Source organism: Diabrotica virgifera, chromosome 3 (assembly GCF_917563875.1).
Source record: "Diabrotica virgifera virgifera chromosome 3, PGI_DIABVI_V3a".
In the NCBI taxonomy this organism is placed as follows: Eukaryota; Metazoa; Arthropoda; class Insecta; order Coleoptera; family Chrysomelidae; genus Diabrotica; species Diabrotica virgifera.
The window spans coordinates 127,802,335-127,818,002 of record NC_065445.1 but is presented as its reverse complement, the minus strand read 5'-3'; the positions used below and the strand labels follow the sequence as shown (position 1 = coordinate 127,818,002).

At 35.2% G+C, this 15,668-nt stretch overlaps 2 protein-coding genes across 2 annotated transcripts in view; both read right to left on the bottom strand.

Moving 5' to 3' along the window:
• Positions 1-15,668, bottom strand: part of LOC114343886 (coiled-coil and C2 domain-containing protein 2A) — a 217,388-nt gene that overhangs the window by 37,329 nt on the left and 164,391 nt on the right. The gene's annotated exons all lie outside the window — the stretch shown is intronic.
• On the bottom strand, positions 220-5,644 carry LOC126881303 (uncharacterized). Its single transcript, XM_050645506.1, has 2 exons — positions 5,540-5,644; positions 220-1,006 (listed from the first exon to the last, which is right to left on the bottom strand). Exons 1-2 carry the CDS (start codon positions 5,564-5,566, stop codon positions 326-328), a joined length of 708 nt encoding a protein of 235 aa, XP_050501463.1. The 5' UTR covers positions 5,567-5,644; the 3' UTR covers positions 220-325.

Below are 15,668 nucleotides of genomic sequence, written 5' to 3'. Positions count from 1 at the left end.
TTACTATGAAGTCTCTAACGCGAGAATTTTACTGTCGTTGCATTTGGTTGTCTTTTTAAAGACATATCACATGCTATAATTTTTTATGACGGATATTCTTGAGTTGGGGTTAATTTCATGTAATCGAATGAACTATCTTTCAGTAAGTCGTCCCAGGAACGCAACTCATAAATATTGGCAATATCATTTTAAAGTCTTCTACTTTAAAATGTATAATATATGTCTGAATTTTTTTTTTTTTTTTTATTAACAAAAATCGCATCAGCCAAATTGGCTATTAGCGAAACAATAGTGGTGAACAATAATTTTTATTACATTTGTGTTTTTATATATTGTATAAAATGTTAATTGCACTTAGGAACCTCTTTAAATTTGACATATTGCACTGTAGGCCTAAAATGTCACTGAGTTTGTTTGGTATATTGTACAATATGCGCTTTGGCGTTAATGCTGCGCAATTCTCCAATAAATGTTTGATTGTTAACTTTTCTTCACAGTTGTCACATCTTGGTTCTTGTTTGTAGGAAAACACATGACTATTAGTTAATCGCGTATGACCCAATCGGAGTCGCGTTAATATTACCTGGTCTCTCCGACTTGTTGGTAATGTTGGCCAGGGTTTTATCGATTTTTTAATTTCGCGTAGCTTGGCCGATGACACTTTCCACTTTTCTTCCCACATATACCGCACTTTACGTTTGACCGCCGCTTTCACATCCGCACTCGTAAATGTTTCCGTACACTCCGCACTATCACTAGTTGCAGCTTCTTTTGCAGCGTTGTCTGCCTCTTCATTTCCTTGAATTCCAATATGGGATGGTATCCAGAGGAATATGATAATTTTTCCATTCAGTTGAGCGGTATGAACTTCTTGTTTTATTTTGATGACCAAAGGATTAGATGGGTAGACATATTGGATTGACTGTACCGAACTTAGAGAGTCTGTGAGTATGATATATTTGGTATTACTGGACGCATTGACAGCAAGGGTGGCCTGGTATAGAGCGTATAATTCAGCAGAGTAAATAGAGTACTCTGAAGGGAGTTTGTATTTATTTGTTGATGTTGGGGTTATGACTGCAGCACCAGTGCCTTCATTTGATTTAGATGCATCGGTGTATACTTGTGTATACTCCTTGTAATTGCGGAGTATATCATTGAAGGCGGATTGGATTAACTGTGGGTTTGTTGAATGTTTATCGAAAGAAATGAGGTGTGTTAGGCACTGAGGGTTCTTTATTTGCCACGGAGGAATTGAGGACAGTTTGGAAGGAAAGCATTCTGGGAACGCATAGTTTATTTGATTTAAGTAGCTTCTAATTCTTGCGTAGAAGGGTTTGGCCGTTCTTGGTTTATTTATGAAGAGATTTGGGAACTTTTCTGTAAAACAATTTTGTATAGTAGGGTTTTTTGAGTTACACCTGATTTTTGCGGCGTATGCTACACTTAAATAAACTCTTCTGTCTTCTAAGGAGGGTTCTCCAACTTCACAATACAGACTTTCGATTGGTGTTGTGCGAAAAGCTCCAGATATTATACGTAAAGCGAGATTGTGAAGACTGTCAAGTTTTTTCAGCAGCGTCTTAGCCGCTGTAGAATACACAGTAGACCCATAATCTAATTTTGATCTGATTAATGTTCTGTATAACATTAAAAGTGTTTGGCGATCCGCACCCCATTCTTTATTGGCCAGAGTTTTTAGAAGATTTAGTCGCTTGTGACAAGATAACATCAGATTTGTTATATGAAGTTTCCAGCTTAGGGTTTCTTCGAATGTCATGCCCAAGAACTTAATTGACGTTGCACGCTTTAGGTTTTCATCACATAGTCTTAGGTTGGGGATATTTGTGACGTTTCTCTTTGAAAACAGGATGAAGCGAGTTTTTTCAGCGGAAAAACAGAAACCTGTTTTTTGTGACCAGATTTCTAAGTCTTGTATAAAGTTCTGTGTATGACGAAATATATTTTGTATATTTTTACCTTTGCAGAAAACTACAAGATCATCTGCGTAGACTCGTGCCTTCACAGGCGATTTTAGGTTTTTGAGGATATCATTGATTGCCACTATGAAGAGAGTAGGACTTATAACCGAGCCTTGAGGGATACCATTTTCTGGATACATTATATCTGATGTTATGTTATTTGTCCTAACTCTGAAAGTTCTATTTTGAAGGAAATTTTTAATAAAGAATAGGCTGTGACCTTGAATGTTCCAACTATGTAATTTTTTTATTATATAGTCGTGCCAGGCTGTATCGAAAGCTCTTGATATGTCAAAGAAAACCGCTAGACATTTACCCCCTAGTGCGAATGCTTCAGAAATGTCACTCTCCAAATCTATGATATTATCTATAGTTGACCTTTGGTCTCTAAAACCACTTTGTTCTGGAATAATCAAATCTTGTCTCTCCAAGTGCCATCTTAGTCTATTGTTAATAATCTTTTCTAGTAACTTACACATGGCGCATGTTAAAGATATCGGTCTGTATGACTCGGGACTTGCCTTAATACTATTAGGTTTTTGTATAGGTATTACTATGGATTCATGCCATTTTTCAGGAAATTTGTGTTGAAGCCAAATAATGTTAAACAGATCTAGAAGTTGTTTGTGAGCGCTCGCTGGAAGGTGTTTAATAAAAATACTAGGAATATCGTCCGGGCCAGCGCTAGTTTCTTTAATATTTGATAATGCTTCCGTATACTCTAATTGAGAAATGGGTAAATTTAACGGTTCATCTTTGTTAGGAGTAATGCTAATTTTCTTATTTTCTTCATGTTGTTTGTAATTAATGAAAGATTTTTTATAATTAATATTACTGGATCGGTTTTTGTATGTGTTAGCAAGGATTTTAGCAATCTCAGTATTACTAGTAACTGCCTTTCCATTTCTCTCGAGGCTTTTGATATTCTGATTGCTGTTTAATCCAGATATTCTTCTGACTTTGTTCCATACTTCAGTCATGGGAGTGTTTGCATTTAACGTTGATACATATTGAGTCCATGACTGGCGTTTGGCATTTCTAGTTGTCTTCTTGGCTATTGCACGTTGTTTTGTATATTCAATTTTATTCTCGAGAGTCTTGTAGCGCTTGTATTTGTTAAAAGCTCTTTTGCTAGATTCGACTGCTGTTTTGCATTCATGGTTCCACCATGGGACGGGGTTGCGTTGTTTTATGTATGAAGTTTTTCCTATTGCTCTTTCTGCTGCTTCTGTGATAATGGTAACAATGTTCTTAAGGGTCTCGTCTATGTTTGAGGTGCTTTTAAATGTGGTCATACTGCTTTCGACTAAATTTGAAAAAAGATTCCAGTTAGGTTTTTTTAAATTCCATTTTGGGGTAAATGTCCGTCCACGTTGGTTTTTGTTGTTATGAATAAAAATTGGGTAGTGATCACTGTTATACAAGAAATCCAGCCTATCCCAGGTGAGCTGTGGGGTCAGACCTGGTTCGCATATCGTAAGGTCTATACATGAAGATTCACCGTTCTGTATATTAAATCTAGTGGGTCTGCCGTCGTTTAAGACTGAAAGGTTGCACTGTTCAAATATCTCTTCCAGCAATCTTCCTCTGGTATTTATAGTAGAAGAGCCCCATGAAAAGTTGTGAGCATTAAAATCGCCCAAAATAAGCCTGGGTTGGGGAATTTGTTGTAAGAGTTCAGTTAATGCTTCTGAGTCTACTTGCGTTGATGAAGGTAAGTATAAGTTACAAACGTAGATATTTGGACTCGAGTTAACTTTAATGCAAATTGCTTCTAGATTAGTTTGGAGAGGAACTGCTGTAGTTTCAATTGACTTTTTTACAAAGATAGCTACTCCACCACTGGCTTTATCTTGGTTAGTTCTGTTTTTGCAGTAATTTTTAAATTTTTTTAAAGCTTGTATGTTTTCATTTTTGAAATTAGTCTCCTGAAGACAAATTATATCTGGATTGTGTCTGGACAGAATTATTTGGAGCATTGGAAGGTTATTATAGAAACCGTTAATGTTCCACTGCAAAATTGATGAGAAGCCCATTTATAATAAATAAAACTGAAATTTGGGATTGTCACAGAAGTTCATGACTCTATTCTTGAGAAAACTCACTTTCAGTCTCTGATGCCTCAGTATCCGAGTAAGCCATCTGTAAATGCTTCAATAGTTTCTTTCTAATTTTTGTACATCTAGCTTTAATCGATCTTTGTTTGAAATACGGGTATATTGCTGTTAGCATTTTCACTAAAGCTTCAAATTCGCTAGTGTAGTTTTTTATGATGCTGACTGGGTCCTGTGCACCATAAACATTTTCAAATAGATCGGATATTTGATCAAAATCAAGAACAAATGAAGGGTTTTGCTCTGAGATGAATGCCTTGGTCGGTTCCATGAGTACGTGAGTTGGAGTCTTTCCCTTACTTTTCTTTGGTTTTTTAGCTGGAGCAACATTAGGTTTAACAAATGGTTCAAGACTTTGGTTTTTTGAATTATCATCTTGCGCTAGAGGAGGTGTAACAATGTCATCCAAACTGCGTTTTGAGCTATTTTGTGTGGACTGGGTTGTATCTATATTGATAATTGGTTGTGAGGTTGGAGTTTTTGAGGGGTTGGTTGAAAGTATTTCGGAAGGTATGGGTTGCGAAGATGATTGGGAGTGGGGGTTTTGGTTATAATTTTCAGAAACTGATTCTTGGATTGTTTTGCAATTTGCTGCAGTGTGGCCTGGCCTTTTACATGAAAAACAGATCAAGGAATCTTGTGCAAAATAAATTCTATAGTTGGTGTTATCATAATTCATTAATATGGATTCAGGTATTGGGGCAAGCGGTGGTGTGATAAAGATTTGTCGTCTAAAACTATAAATGTGGTTGAATTCCGGCAAACCGGCGCTTATCTTGAGAAATGACATGGGAGACATGGGTTGAAGGCCCAATTTTTCAATTTCTTGAATTAATACAGCATGCGGTATAGAGGGACAAGCGTTTGACAGAATTAGCCTTTGTGATGGAGTGATTAGTTTGCGTGCTTGGACTTTTTGGTTATTAATTTCTATGGATCCTCCATAATTATTCATGAAATTTTCAACAACATTTTTGTTTGCAAGGTACATACACACTCTGTTGTTAGAAAGCCTTGAGGAAAATAGGATATTTTTGGGCTCGATCAACTTTCCTAGTGAAATCAGATAATCTTGAAGTTTAAGGTTTTCAATGGATGGGAATACAATGGCTTGTTCTTTTGTTGGAAATTGTTGTTCAATCAAAGCAGTAGAATAAGTTTTAGTAGTGTTTTCCATTTGGGCGCTCCTGTAGTCAGAAGTCCCGGCAGTCGGATTTGACATATTTTATTTATTATTCAAAACTAAGTAAATCCTGAAATACGGACCTGTCTTACAACAGGTGATTTTATCATGTCGTTATAGATAACGAATAAACGTGTTTAGGGTTTTTTGTATCAAACCGACTTCTGATAAATAATAAATTCCAGTGAAATAACTTGGCTTTATATAATTTTAAAGAGTACTTACGTACAATAATTGAACGCACTATAATACACTTATATATGCGAAAATAAAATTTTTTTACTCATTAGCTACTATCTAAATAACTATTTTGTTTGGAGCTGACAAATACGCACCAACTAGTATACCTGCCAGGACCGAACTCCCCATATATATATGTCTGAATTGCCAATATAAATGAGTGAGATTAAATAAATTATTAGAAGAATTTTTTTTGCTTAGTAACAACACTTTTGTTTATTTTAGTAATATTTTGTATTTTGACAACGGCACCCGATTTGGGCGTCGAAACGTTAATAAAATTATTTTTTTCATTTTAATTGTGGCTTATTTCCCATATCAATAATTAATCAAGATACTCTTCACTGTACAATCGGTTCAGGAAACTGCTCTGAATAAAATTCGTTGATTTTCAGTCCACAAACATCTCGAAATGCATAATTAAGTATGTTAAATATTTTCTTAAGAATCCTTACCTTCCATTGACGTCTGACTAGCTCTCTAACTAAACGCCTCAGTGACCTATTATAAAACATCACATAAAGGTCCACAATTGGAGTTATTACAATGTGGCTTCAAAAGGTAGCGTCTGTATTGTTTGCCATGACAATGGATATTCTGAAAGAGATGCGCCGCGCCGTCTTTGCCTCGTTCGCAGCGAAGTTTTTCAAGAGTGAAATTGAAAAATATGCACCTTTTAAGATTGAAGCACTGAGTAGCTGGTGGGAGCATCGAAATGAGGCTTTTAATTTTTCCAGAAGAATATTCTCGTAAAAAGTAATAAATACTTTATTAACGAACCAATTTTATAACTTTACTTTTAAGTCTTTTCTTAAATGTTGTTACGGTAACTTTTCTGGAAACACCGATGAACATTTGTAAAATCCGCAACATATTTGTAAATCGTTAAGTAAGATTATAAAATATTATTTTCATAATATTATTACCAGGTTTCTATTATCGTACTTTACCATTTACAAATATGTGGTGGATTTTACAAATGTTCAAAATATCTCGATAAAATCTGGCTTATCGAAAAAGTACTAAGAGGTAAAAGTAAAACAAAGGTAAGTTGTAAAGACCATGTGATTAACTAATGATACCACAAAAATAATTTAAATTGAACGTACACAAACATTTGAGGGGGTTTAAAGGAACAAAACCCCCATCAAATTTTTATGGGATGTTCTTGCTATACGAATGCCACATGTCCATTTGCAATAAAAAATCTCTGATAGTTTTTGATATATTGCTATAAGAATGCCACATGTCCATTTTCAATAAAAAAAATCTCATAGTTTGAAAAAAAATCAATGGTTTTCGATATATTGGAAAAAATGGAGTTTCATTTTGTAACTACAAAGGGCTGTAACTTTTTTATGTGCACATTTGTAATACTAAGGTAAATTAGGATCAATGGAACTACCCTTAGTCCCAGAATATGTGATTTATGTAATATATGACTACAAATTTAATAAAAATTTAAAAATCATGCAAATGGATTGTAAAGCTTTAAAACGTTTTCGATCCAGTCAAATCATCATCAGTGAACCATTTTGAAACTAGTTGAATGTAGTCACATTTTTGGTTATAAAAATGTTTAACACATTTAGCGCCACGCTGTAATTGGTTATTCACTCCCTGGGACCAAACATATGAAATGCCTTTTTTTCTATAAATCTATTTTATAAATGATAATTATTATATTTTAAACCATACTTTCTTTCTCCAACTTTGTTTTTTGTGATTTTTTTAATTCCCACCGGTGGTCACGTGGTCCCAGGATGTAATTATACAGTGTGGGACCAAATGTCCACCAGTGGTCATGCATTTTATTGTTTCTTTTGTTGCAGATTTTAAACAATAATGGCAAGAAGAGGTCTTACAGAAGAAGAATTGCTTCGGGAGTTGGAAAATTTGTCTGATGTTGAAGCAGAAGACTATTCCGACGACGACTCCACTGCAGATCGGAATTACTCATATGAAGGAAGCTCCTATTCAAGTGAGGACGAATTAGCTGTATCTGATGTCGAGGACGAAGCTGCTGAAGTTGTTCCTCTGGCCGATATTATACCCGAGACCAAGTGGGAGCCTGTGGCAGGAGACAGATTGAAATTTAATTTTCTTGCTACCCACACCGGTGTACACGAAAATATAATCCAGAAACTTCGTGGTGCATCTCCTGTAACTTATTTTGAACACTTCATAGACGATGACATTATCTCATTGTTAGTGGAAGAAACCAATAGATTTGCTGCGCAAAGAAATACTGCGAATGATGCTGCCCCAGCAGGAAGCCGAACTCCAAGACTTAATTAATGGGTTGACACTGATCCTATAGAGATGCGCAAGTTTTTGGGTATCGTTGTATGGATGGGATTTATGCATTTGCCAAAATTGAGGGATTACTGGAGCACAAAAAGAATTTATGAAAATGGAATTCCAAAAATAATGAGCCGCAATAGATTTGAGATGTTACTTTCGATGTTTCATCTGTTAAATAATGAGCAGCCAATTAATCCAGAAGACAGGCTTCATAAAATCTCAAATTTTTTGAACTTACTAGAAAAGAAATTCAAAGAATCGTATAATCCCGAAGAAGAAGTTTGTATTGACGAAAGCAGCGTACCATTTCGAGGACGTATTTATTTCCGACAGTACATTCCTAATAAAAGGCATAAGTATGGGATAAAGGTTTTCAAACTCTGTGTTTCTGGAGGCTATACATGGTCGTTTAAAGTCTACACAGCCAAAGAAAGAGCAGACGATGTATCAGTTGCCGAAAAAATTGTCACGAAACTGATGGAGAGACTTTTTGATACAGGTAGAACTTTATATACCGATAACTGGTACACTAGTGTTTCGCTGTCTAATAGTCTCATTCAACGGCAAACACATTTAGTAGGAACCCTAAGGACAAACAGAAAATATAATCCCCCAGATGTGGTAAAAACTAAACTGAGAAAGGGTGAAGTCGTGGCCCAACAAAACGGAAATAAAACAGTTGTCTGCAAATGGAAAGATAAAAGAGATGTTCTTATGCTCAGTACCAAACATGACGACTCTATGGTGACAGTAACTCTCAGAGGAGGACAAGAAGTTAATAAACCAGCGATAGTTATAGATTACATCAAAGGAAAAGCTTTTGTCGACCAGTCTGACCAGGTGGCATCTTATGCGCCATACGTGAGAAGAACCGACAAGTGGTATAAGCGACTCGTTTTTCATTTTGTTACTGCAACAGGTGTGGTAAATGCTCTGCATCTATATAACAAAATTAATAATAACAAAATGGGCATAATAGAATTCAAAGAAAATATCATCGAGGCTCTGGTTTATCAAGATTTAAATCCAATTCTATCAAGGCCTTCCACTTCCAAGATAAAACACTTCCTGAAAGAATACGAGGGACAAAAGAGGGTTACCAGAAAAAGGTGCAGTGCATGCTACAAGACTATGTCTCAGCGACAAAATCCAGTTTATGCTCGTAAAAATGCGAAAAAAATAAATACATATTGCGATACATGTAACCTGCCAATGTGCCTCGAATGTTTTCAAAAACATCTGGCAATTATCTCATTTCCAGAAGTTTAATTTTTATTATTTTTATTGTATTACGTTAGCATTGCTGGTTATTTAATATTTTGCTCACTTTGTTCGTTTATTTGTATTAATATTAGGATAAAATTCCATTTATTTTTGTAATATACTATCTAAAAATACAAAATTATATCAGTTTTTTGCACTGCTTAAAATCACAACTGATACATTCATTCTGCTCGGTCCATGTAAAATTCTGTTGTTTCCTGGGACCACTGAATATGTCAACATACGTCAAACTAATATAAATCGTGTCCACGAGTGGCCACAGTGACTTGAAGCAACCGACATCAAATGCTCACCGGTGGGCACTCGGTCTTAATGGAAATAATGAAAATGCCCACCGGTGGGCACATGGCGCTAAATGTGTTAAATTACATGATAATTAGAATAAAATATAAAATTATAGTGACACGAGGTCGATGTTAAAGGATTCGCTTTAAGGGAACTTTCTTGTCGCTGCTCGAAAAATAAACAGGTCGTCCGATGAGTGATTCCAGCCAGATGAGTTGGCAAATATCACTGGTTAAAACAAATTTAGATTAATACGTTTTTGGCACGATTGATAATCCTTTTAGACAAGGACATTTAGCGATAAAAACGCTGTAATAAATCGATTTTTAATACAGCACCTGGAGACTTGCAACTTTTTTCATTGTGTTGTGGATGACGTCAGGAAAAACTCCTACAATATAAAAATTGGTGCAAAAGCATAACTGCATTTTAAAGTGCATAAAATTCATCCCAAAGTGCATAAACGTGTCATAGGCAGTATTAGTCCTGTCGCCAGGGGGGGTACAACGGCCTTCTTAATTCAAATGGACTTACCCAAGTTTTTTTTATGTATTTTGGCCCGTAGAACACGAATTTTTTGGGTAACAGTTGATCCGGATGTCGAACTTGAGGAATTACATAACAGCGATTTCTCGCAAAACAAAACATTTTTTTGTATTTTTTGGGTCATTCTAACCAAAAAATGTTCCTACAAGTTTTTTCGTAGGATGCATAGTTTTCGAGATAAACTCGGTTGAACTTTCAAAAAATCAAAAAATTGCAATTTTTGAACCCGAATAACCTTTGAATAAAAAATAAAATAGCAATTCTGCTTACCGCCTTTAAAAGTTTGAGTCAAATTATATCTGTTTTGAATATTTGCATTGCTAAAAATTTATTTTTTGATTGTTAAAAAAAGCTATAAACACATAGTGTTTCCCGTGCTTAATACATGCGTTTTAATGAATGCTCCGTAGAAATAGCCCCGCTTGCACTTTTACCTTCTCTACCTACTCGTTCGATTTTAAATGAGAAATCATTGAAAACATCAATCAAGCACTAGGTGTTTGTTGGACAATAAAATAATAATTTTTTAGCAATACAAATAATTAAAACCGGTATAATTTGACTTGAACTTTCAAATGCGGTAAGCAGAATTGCTATTTTATTTTTTAATCAAAAGTTATTCGGGTTCAAAAATTGCAATTTTTCGATTTTTTGAAAGTTCAACCGCGTTTATCTCGAAAACTATGCATCCTACGAAAAAATTTGTAGGAACATTTTTTGGTTAGAATGGCCCAAAAAATACAAAAAAATGTTTTGTTTGGCGAGAAATAGCTGTTATGTGATTCCTCAACTTCTTGGTTTATAACAATCTTATCGACATCCGGATCAACTGTTACCCAAAAAATTCGTGTTCTACAGGTCAAAATACATAAAAAAAACTTGGGTAAGTCCATCTGAATACAGGAGGCCGTTGTAACCCCCCTGGCGACAGGACTATACAGGGTGTCCCGAAAAGATTGGTCATAAATTATACCACAGGTTCTGGGGTCAAAAATAGGTTGATTCGACCTCACTTACCTATATACAATAGTGCACACAAAAAAAGTTACAGCCCTTTGAAGTTACAAAATGAAACTCGAATTTTTTTCATATATCGAAAACTCTTAGAGATTTTTTATTGAAAATGGACATGTGGCATTTTTATGACAGCAACATCTTAAAAAAAATTAAAGTGAAATTTGTGCAGCCCATATAAATTTTATGGGGGTTTTGTTCCTTTAAACCCCCCCAAACTTTTCTGTACGTTCCAATTAAATTATTATTGTGACACCATTAGTTAAATACAGTTGTTTTAAAACTTCTTTGCCTCTTAGTACTTTTTCGATAAACCAGTGTTTATAGACATATTTTGAATATTTGTCGAATCCACCACATATTTGTATATGGTTAAGTACCTGTTAATAATATGAAAATTTATTTATAATTTACATTTTTAGGTATATTTTGGAAAAGAAGCCATATCTCGATAAAAAGTGACTTGTCAAAAAAAGACTAAGAGGCAAAAAAGTTTTAAAAATACTGTGTTTAACTAATGGTACCGCAGTAATAGTTTAATTGGAACGTACACAAACATTTGGGGGGTTTAAAGGAGCAAAACCCCCATAAAATTTTTATGTAAATATATTAAAAAATAAACCGCATCTCGATAAAAACTGGTTTATTGAAAAAATACTAAGAGCAAAAAAGTTTTAAAAGCGTTGTGTTTAACTAATGGTACCACAATAATAAATTAATTGTAACGTACACAAAAGTTTGGGGGGGTTTAAGGGAACAAAACCCCCATAAATTTTTTATGGGGTAGACAAACTTAACTACAATTTTGTTTTAAGATATTCCTGTCATATGAATGATACATGTTCATTTTCAATAAAAAATCTCTAACAGTTTTCGATATATTAAAAAAAATCGATTTTCATTTTGTAACTTTAAAGAGCTATAACTTTTTTTATGAGCACATTTGTACTAAGGTAAGTTACGTTCAATCGAACTATTTTTGACCCCAGAATGTGTGGTATAATTTATGACCAATCTTTTCGGGACACCCTGTATATTCAGAGCCAAATTTTTTTACTCTGAGTTTTCGGGGTCGCTAACACGACTACGCCATCAGAACCGACCCCTGAAGCACCTGGTGTCCAGTGTCACTGCTAAGGTACGTCATCGTCTGGAGTTTCGAGGGTTTTCGTTATTAAATTGATGCAAACAGATTACTCGGGAGGTTTTTGGGGTTGCTGAAAACGAATATGCCATCAGAACGACACTCGGAGCACCTGGTCTCTAGGGTCACGTCATCTTTTGGAGTTTCGAGTGATTTAGGCAGTAAATTAATACAAACAGATTGAAATGCGTTTTTTTTATTTTCGAACACGAATACGCTATCGGCGAGCTCCTCCGAGTTCCAGAGCACCTGGTGCTAGTGCTGCCCAAATTGTAACGTTACAATGTTCCATCTCCTTTCTATAATTCATCCTTTTGTCTTCCTTTGTATTTTACTTGTCATATATAGGTTTTCTCTTTAATTTGTTTCTTTGACATTTGAGTTAATTTTCGTTCCAAGCCTTTTTGTTTTAGTTAACATTTCATTCTGCAGTCTTTCCATTCAAATTAAGTTCCCATTCGCTATGCAAAAATTAAGTTCCGCACTTCAATTGTTCTAGCTCCTGTCCTATTCCCTTAACGTACTTCAAATAATAATTTTCTGAAACCTGAACTATTTATTGTAATTAGCGAGTATTAAATACTCGTCAGTACAAGTTTTTCTCCAATATGTTAACCATTTAAAAATGAGTGCCTTCGGAAAATTTCCTCTCTTTTGAATAAAACTTGAAATAAGTAAAACCAATGTAATATTATCTGTAACAAGACGTGTTTCCCAACTTATTTGGGGTGAGTATTCTTTTTTTATTATAATTTACCTTGTGCTTTTCGGATAATGTTGAGCGATCCTTAGCAATGCTTGAGTTTTTTTATTTATTATTATCTTTATTTTTTTTCACACTTATTGCCATTATTAACTTTATTCAGTTTTCAATTACAATTATTTTTTTTTCCTTTGTGTACCCTCGTTGCCAAGGAGATTATGTTCAGTGGTATTAGTTGCGACCGTTTGACTTTAGTAGGACGGTCTACTTATACGCGAACTGAGTCTCCTTGCCAAACAGGCCCGGCCCTAGGGATTTTGCCGCCCTGGCAAGATCGGCGACCTCAGCCCCCCTCCTTATTAGACCCATGACTCACCACGTTACTTCAGCGATCATCAAGATTTTATTTTTATTGATGTGTGCCTTGTGCTAAATTATTTAATATGCCATTTTCTAATTGAATTGAACAATACACGCTTAAAAACACATATTTGCAAAATTTTCATGAGATTTTAATAAATTACTATATATTAACATGTTTTAATATCCAAAAACTCACTATCCATATCCATAATTACACACTTACATTTTTAAGTAAGTAGCACTCTACTTATCTTTGGCACGGGAAGAGTCTTTTAATAATTCTCCAAGATCCAAGGACTCAGCTATTTCATGTTCAATAGAGATTGTCGCTAGAGCACTCAAACGTTCCTGTGACATAGTTGATCTTAAGTAATTTTTTATAAGTGAGAGAGAGAAAAATCTTTTCTCCCCAGAGGCCACTGTCACTGCTAGGGTTAATAAAATCCTCAAAGCTACACTAACGTTGGGTGCGAAATCAAAAGTATACTCTCTAATCATTTTCAGGGCCTTTAGAGGTGTATTATTGGGCTTCACAATCGTGGAAAGTACTTTGATCTCATCTTTTAGATCAGCATAATTTAGATCTTTTGACTCATCAAAAGTTAAAGCATCGCACAGCTTAAAACATTTATCTGATAAATCATGCGTCTCTTTTGCGTCTGTCAAATAGCCCTGGAATTTTCAATCACTTCTGAGAGACTTAAAATGGATTTCCGTTTTTCCTAATAAACTCACAGCTTGATCCATTCTTCCATATCAATACTCTGCAGGAATTTGCTGACTACGTTGATGTGAAGTAAAATGTGCCATATTACCACAGAGCAAAGAAAAGTAAAATCACGGATTTTATTTTAAACCACTTTAGCGTTGTTTTTATTGACAGTGATTTCTACAACAGCATCGTAGATTTCTTCAATTTGGTATCTGATCGGAGTAATTGCATCAATTTTCATCTAGTTCCCATCTAGTTGCGGACAAAGGTTTCAATGTTATGCTATAAATATGATTTTTCAGTATAGCCCAACGATGAATAGATGCTGAGAAAAAGTTTAATTTTTGTCACTACACAAGTAAAAGAAAGAAACTGCAAACTGTGCTGCTTTAGCAGCATCGTTCATGACTAAGTTGGGTGAATGGCTAGAACATGGGACAAAAAGTTCTTCACTTTCATGTTTGTCCCATTATCATACCATTGTCCTCTCATATTTTACAAAGGTTTTCTCAGTTTATTCAGTTCTTGCAAAATAACTTCTGTAAGTCTTAAGCCAGTGGTTTACAGTTAAGGCACAAATCCAAGAAAATGTTCTGTAATTTTAACACTTTGTGAACAGGAACCTAAATGACAAAACGTACAACAATAGTCATCTATTCTCCACCCCAGAAATATCAGGTGTACAATCTAAAATTATGCTATAATACTTTGCCGATTTCAAAAAGTGTTAATATTTATTTTTGATTTGGTCATGGAGGAGTTGATTAATTTTTTTTTGAATACGTTTTCCCAGTAGTGATGTTGATTGTTATTAACATTCGTTGTTCTCCTAATGTGCTCTTGTAAAAGAGAATCAAATTTTCCAAAGAGCTCAACAAGCTTTAAAAAATTACCATTGTTGTGATGTAAAAGTTTATCAGAATCGCCCCTCAATGGAAGACACTATTATTGTGCTAAGAACTGTATTATTGATATAAGTCGTTCTATTACATTTTTCCAATGACGAGTTTCTGAATTTGAAACTTTTTGTGTTTCTTCGTCTACGGTTTTGCCAGATTCTAGTCTAATTACTAGTTCTACCACTGTCGCTGTAACTGTAGATGAGCTGGAGATTTAGCGTGGCTGGACAAAGTTTCAGCCACATGTTTCCAATTATTATATGTATCCTTTTTCAGTAAATTTATTTTTTTAAGTGAATTTCTGTGAATTTCATTTAGTTCTGATCCCGATTAGAAGAAGGCGGTGCTGTCGATTTTCCGTCGAATGAATCTTGCAATTGTTATTGTTTCACTTATTTAATTCTCGTTTTTACAGTTGCATTTTTGCCGCTATTGTTCATAATATTGATTTTTTTATCATATTAAAAACATAATTTATTATTTCTTCAATTTCAAAAATTGGATGTCCTCTAAAATTTGCCGCCCCTAAATGTGCCGCCCTGGGCGGCCGCCCAGTTACCCCTGGGGCCGGGCCTGTTACCAAACGTGGATCTCATATATGTGCTATTGACACCTAGTAATACGCACTGTTTTTTTTTATTAGTCGCTGGGGAGAGCCCCTGTACCAGGCTATATCAATCAAATAACATCTAGCCGCCGTTTTGCACCGGTGACCATGAAACTACAGTAAGGGCCTGCACCCGAACACTTCCACCTTCAGTCAACAGAGGCCACGTGGAGCCGAAGTCCCTCCAAGACCTGAAGACAGCAATGGAGATCCCTCGACGCCTCGACGGTCGCATAAGATAAGTAGCCTCTTGCAGTCAGGTGTTCGCAAAATGCTACTGAACGAACT

What these genes read in the sequence shown, in the direction of transcription:
- LOC126881303 (XM_050645506.1), bottom strand. Translation starts at nt 5,566, where the DNA reads ATGAGTAAAAAAATTTTATTTTCGCAT. An exon ending in AAAAAATTTTATTTTCGCAT is followed by an intron (nt 1,007 to 5,539) that starts ATATAAGTGTAT and finishes GCTGAATTATAC; the next exon opens with GCTCTATACCAGGCCACCCT.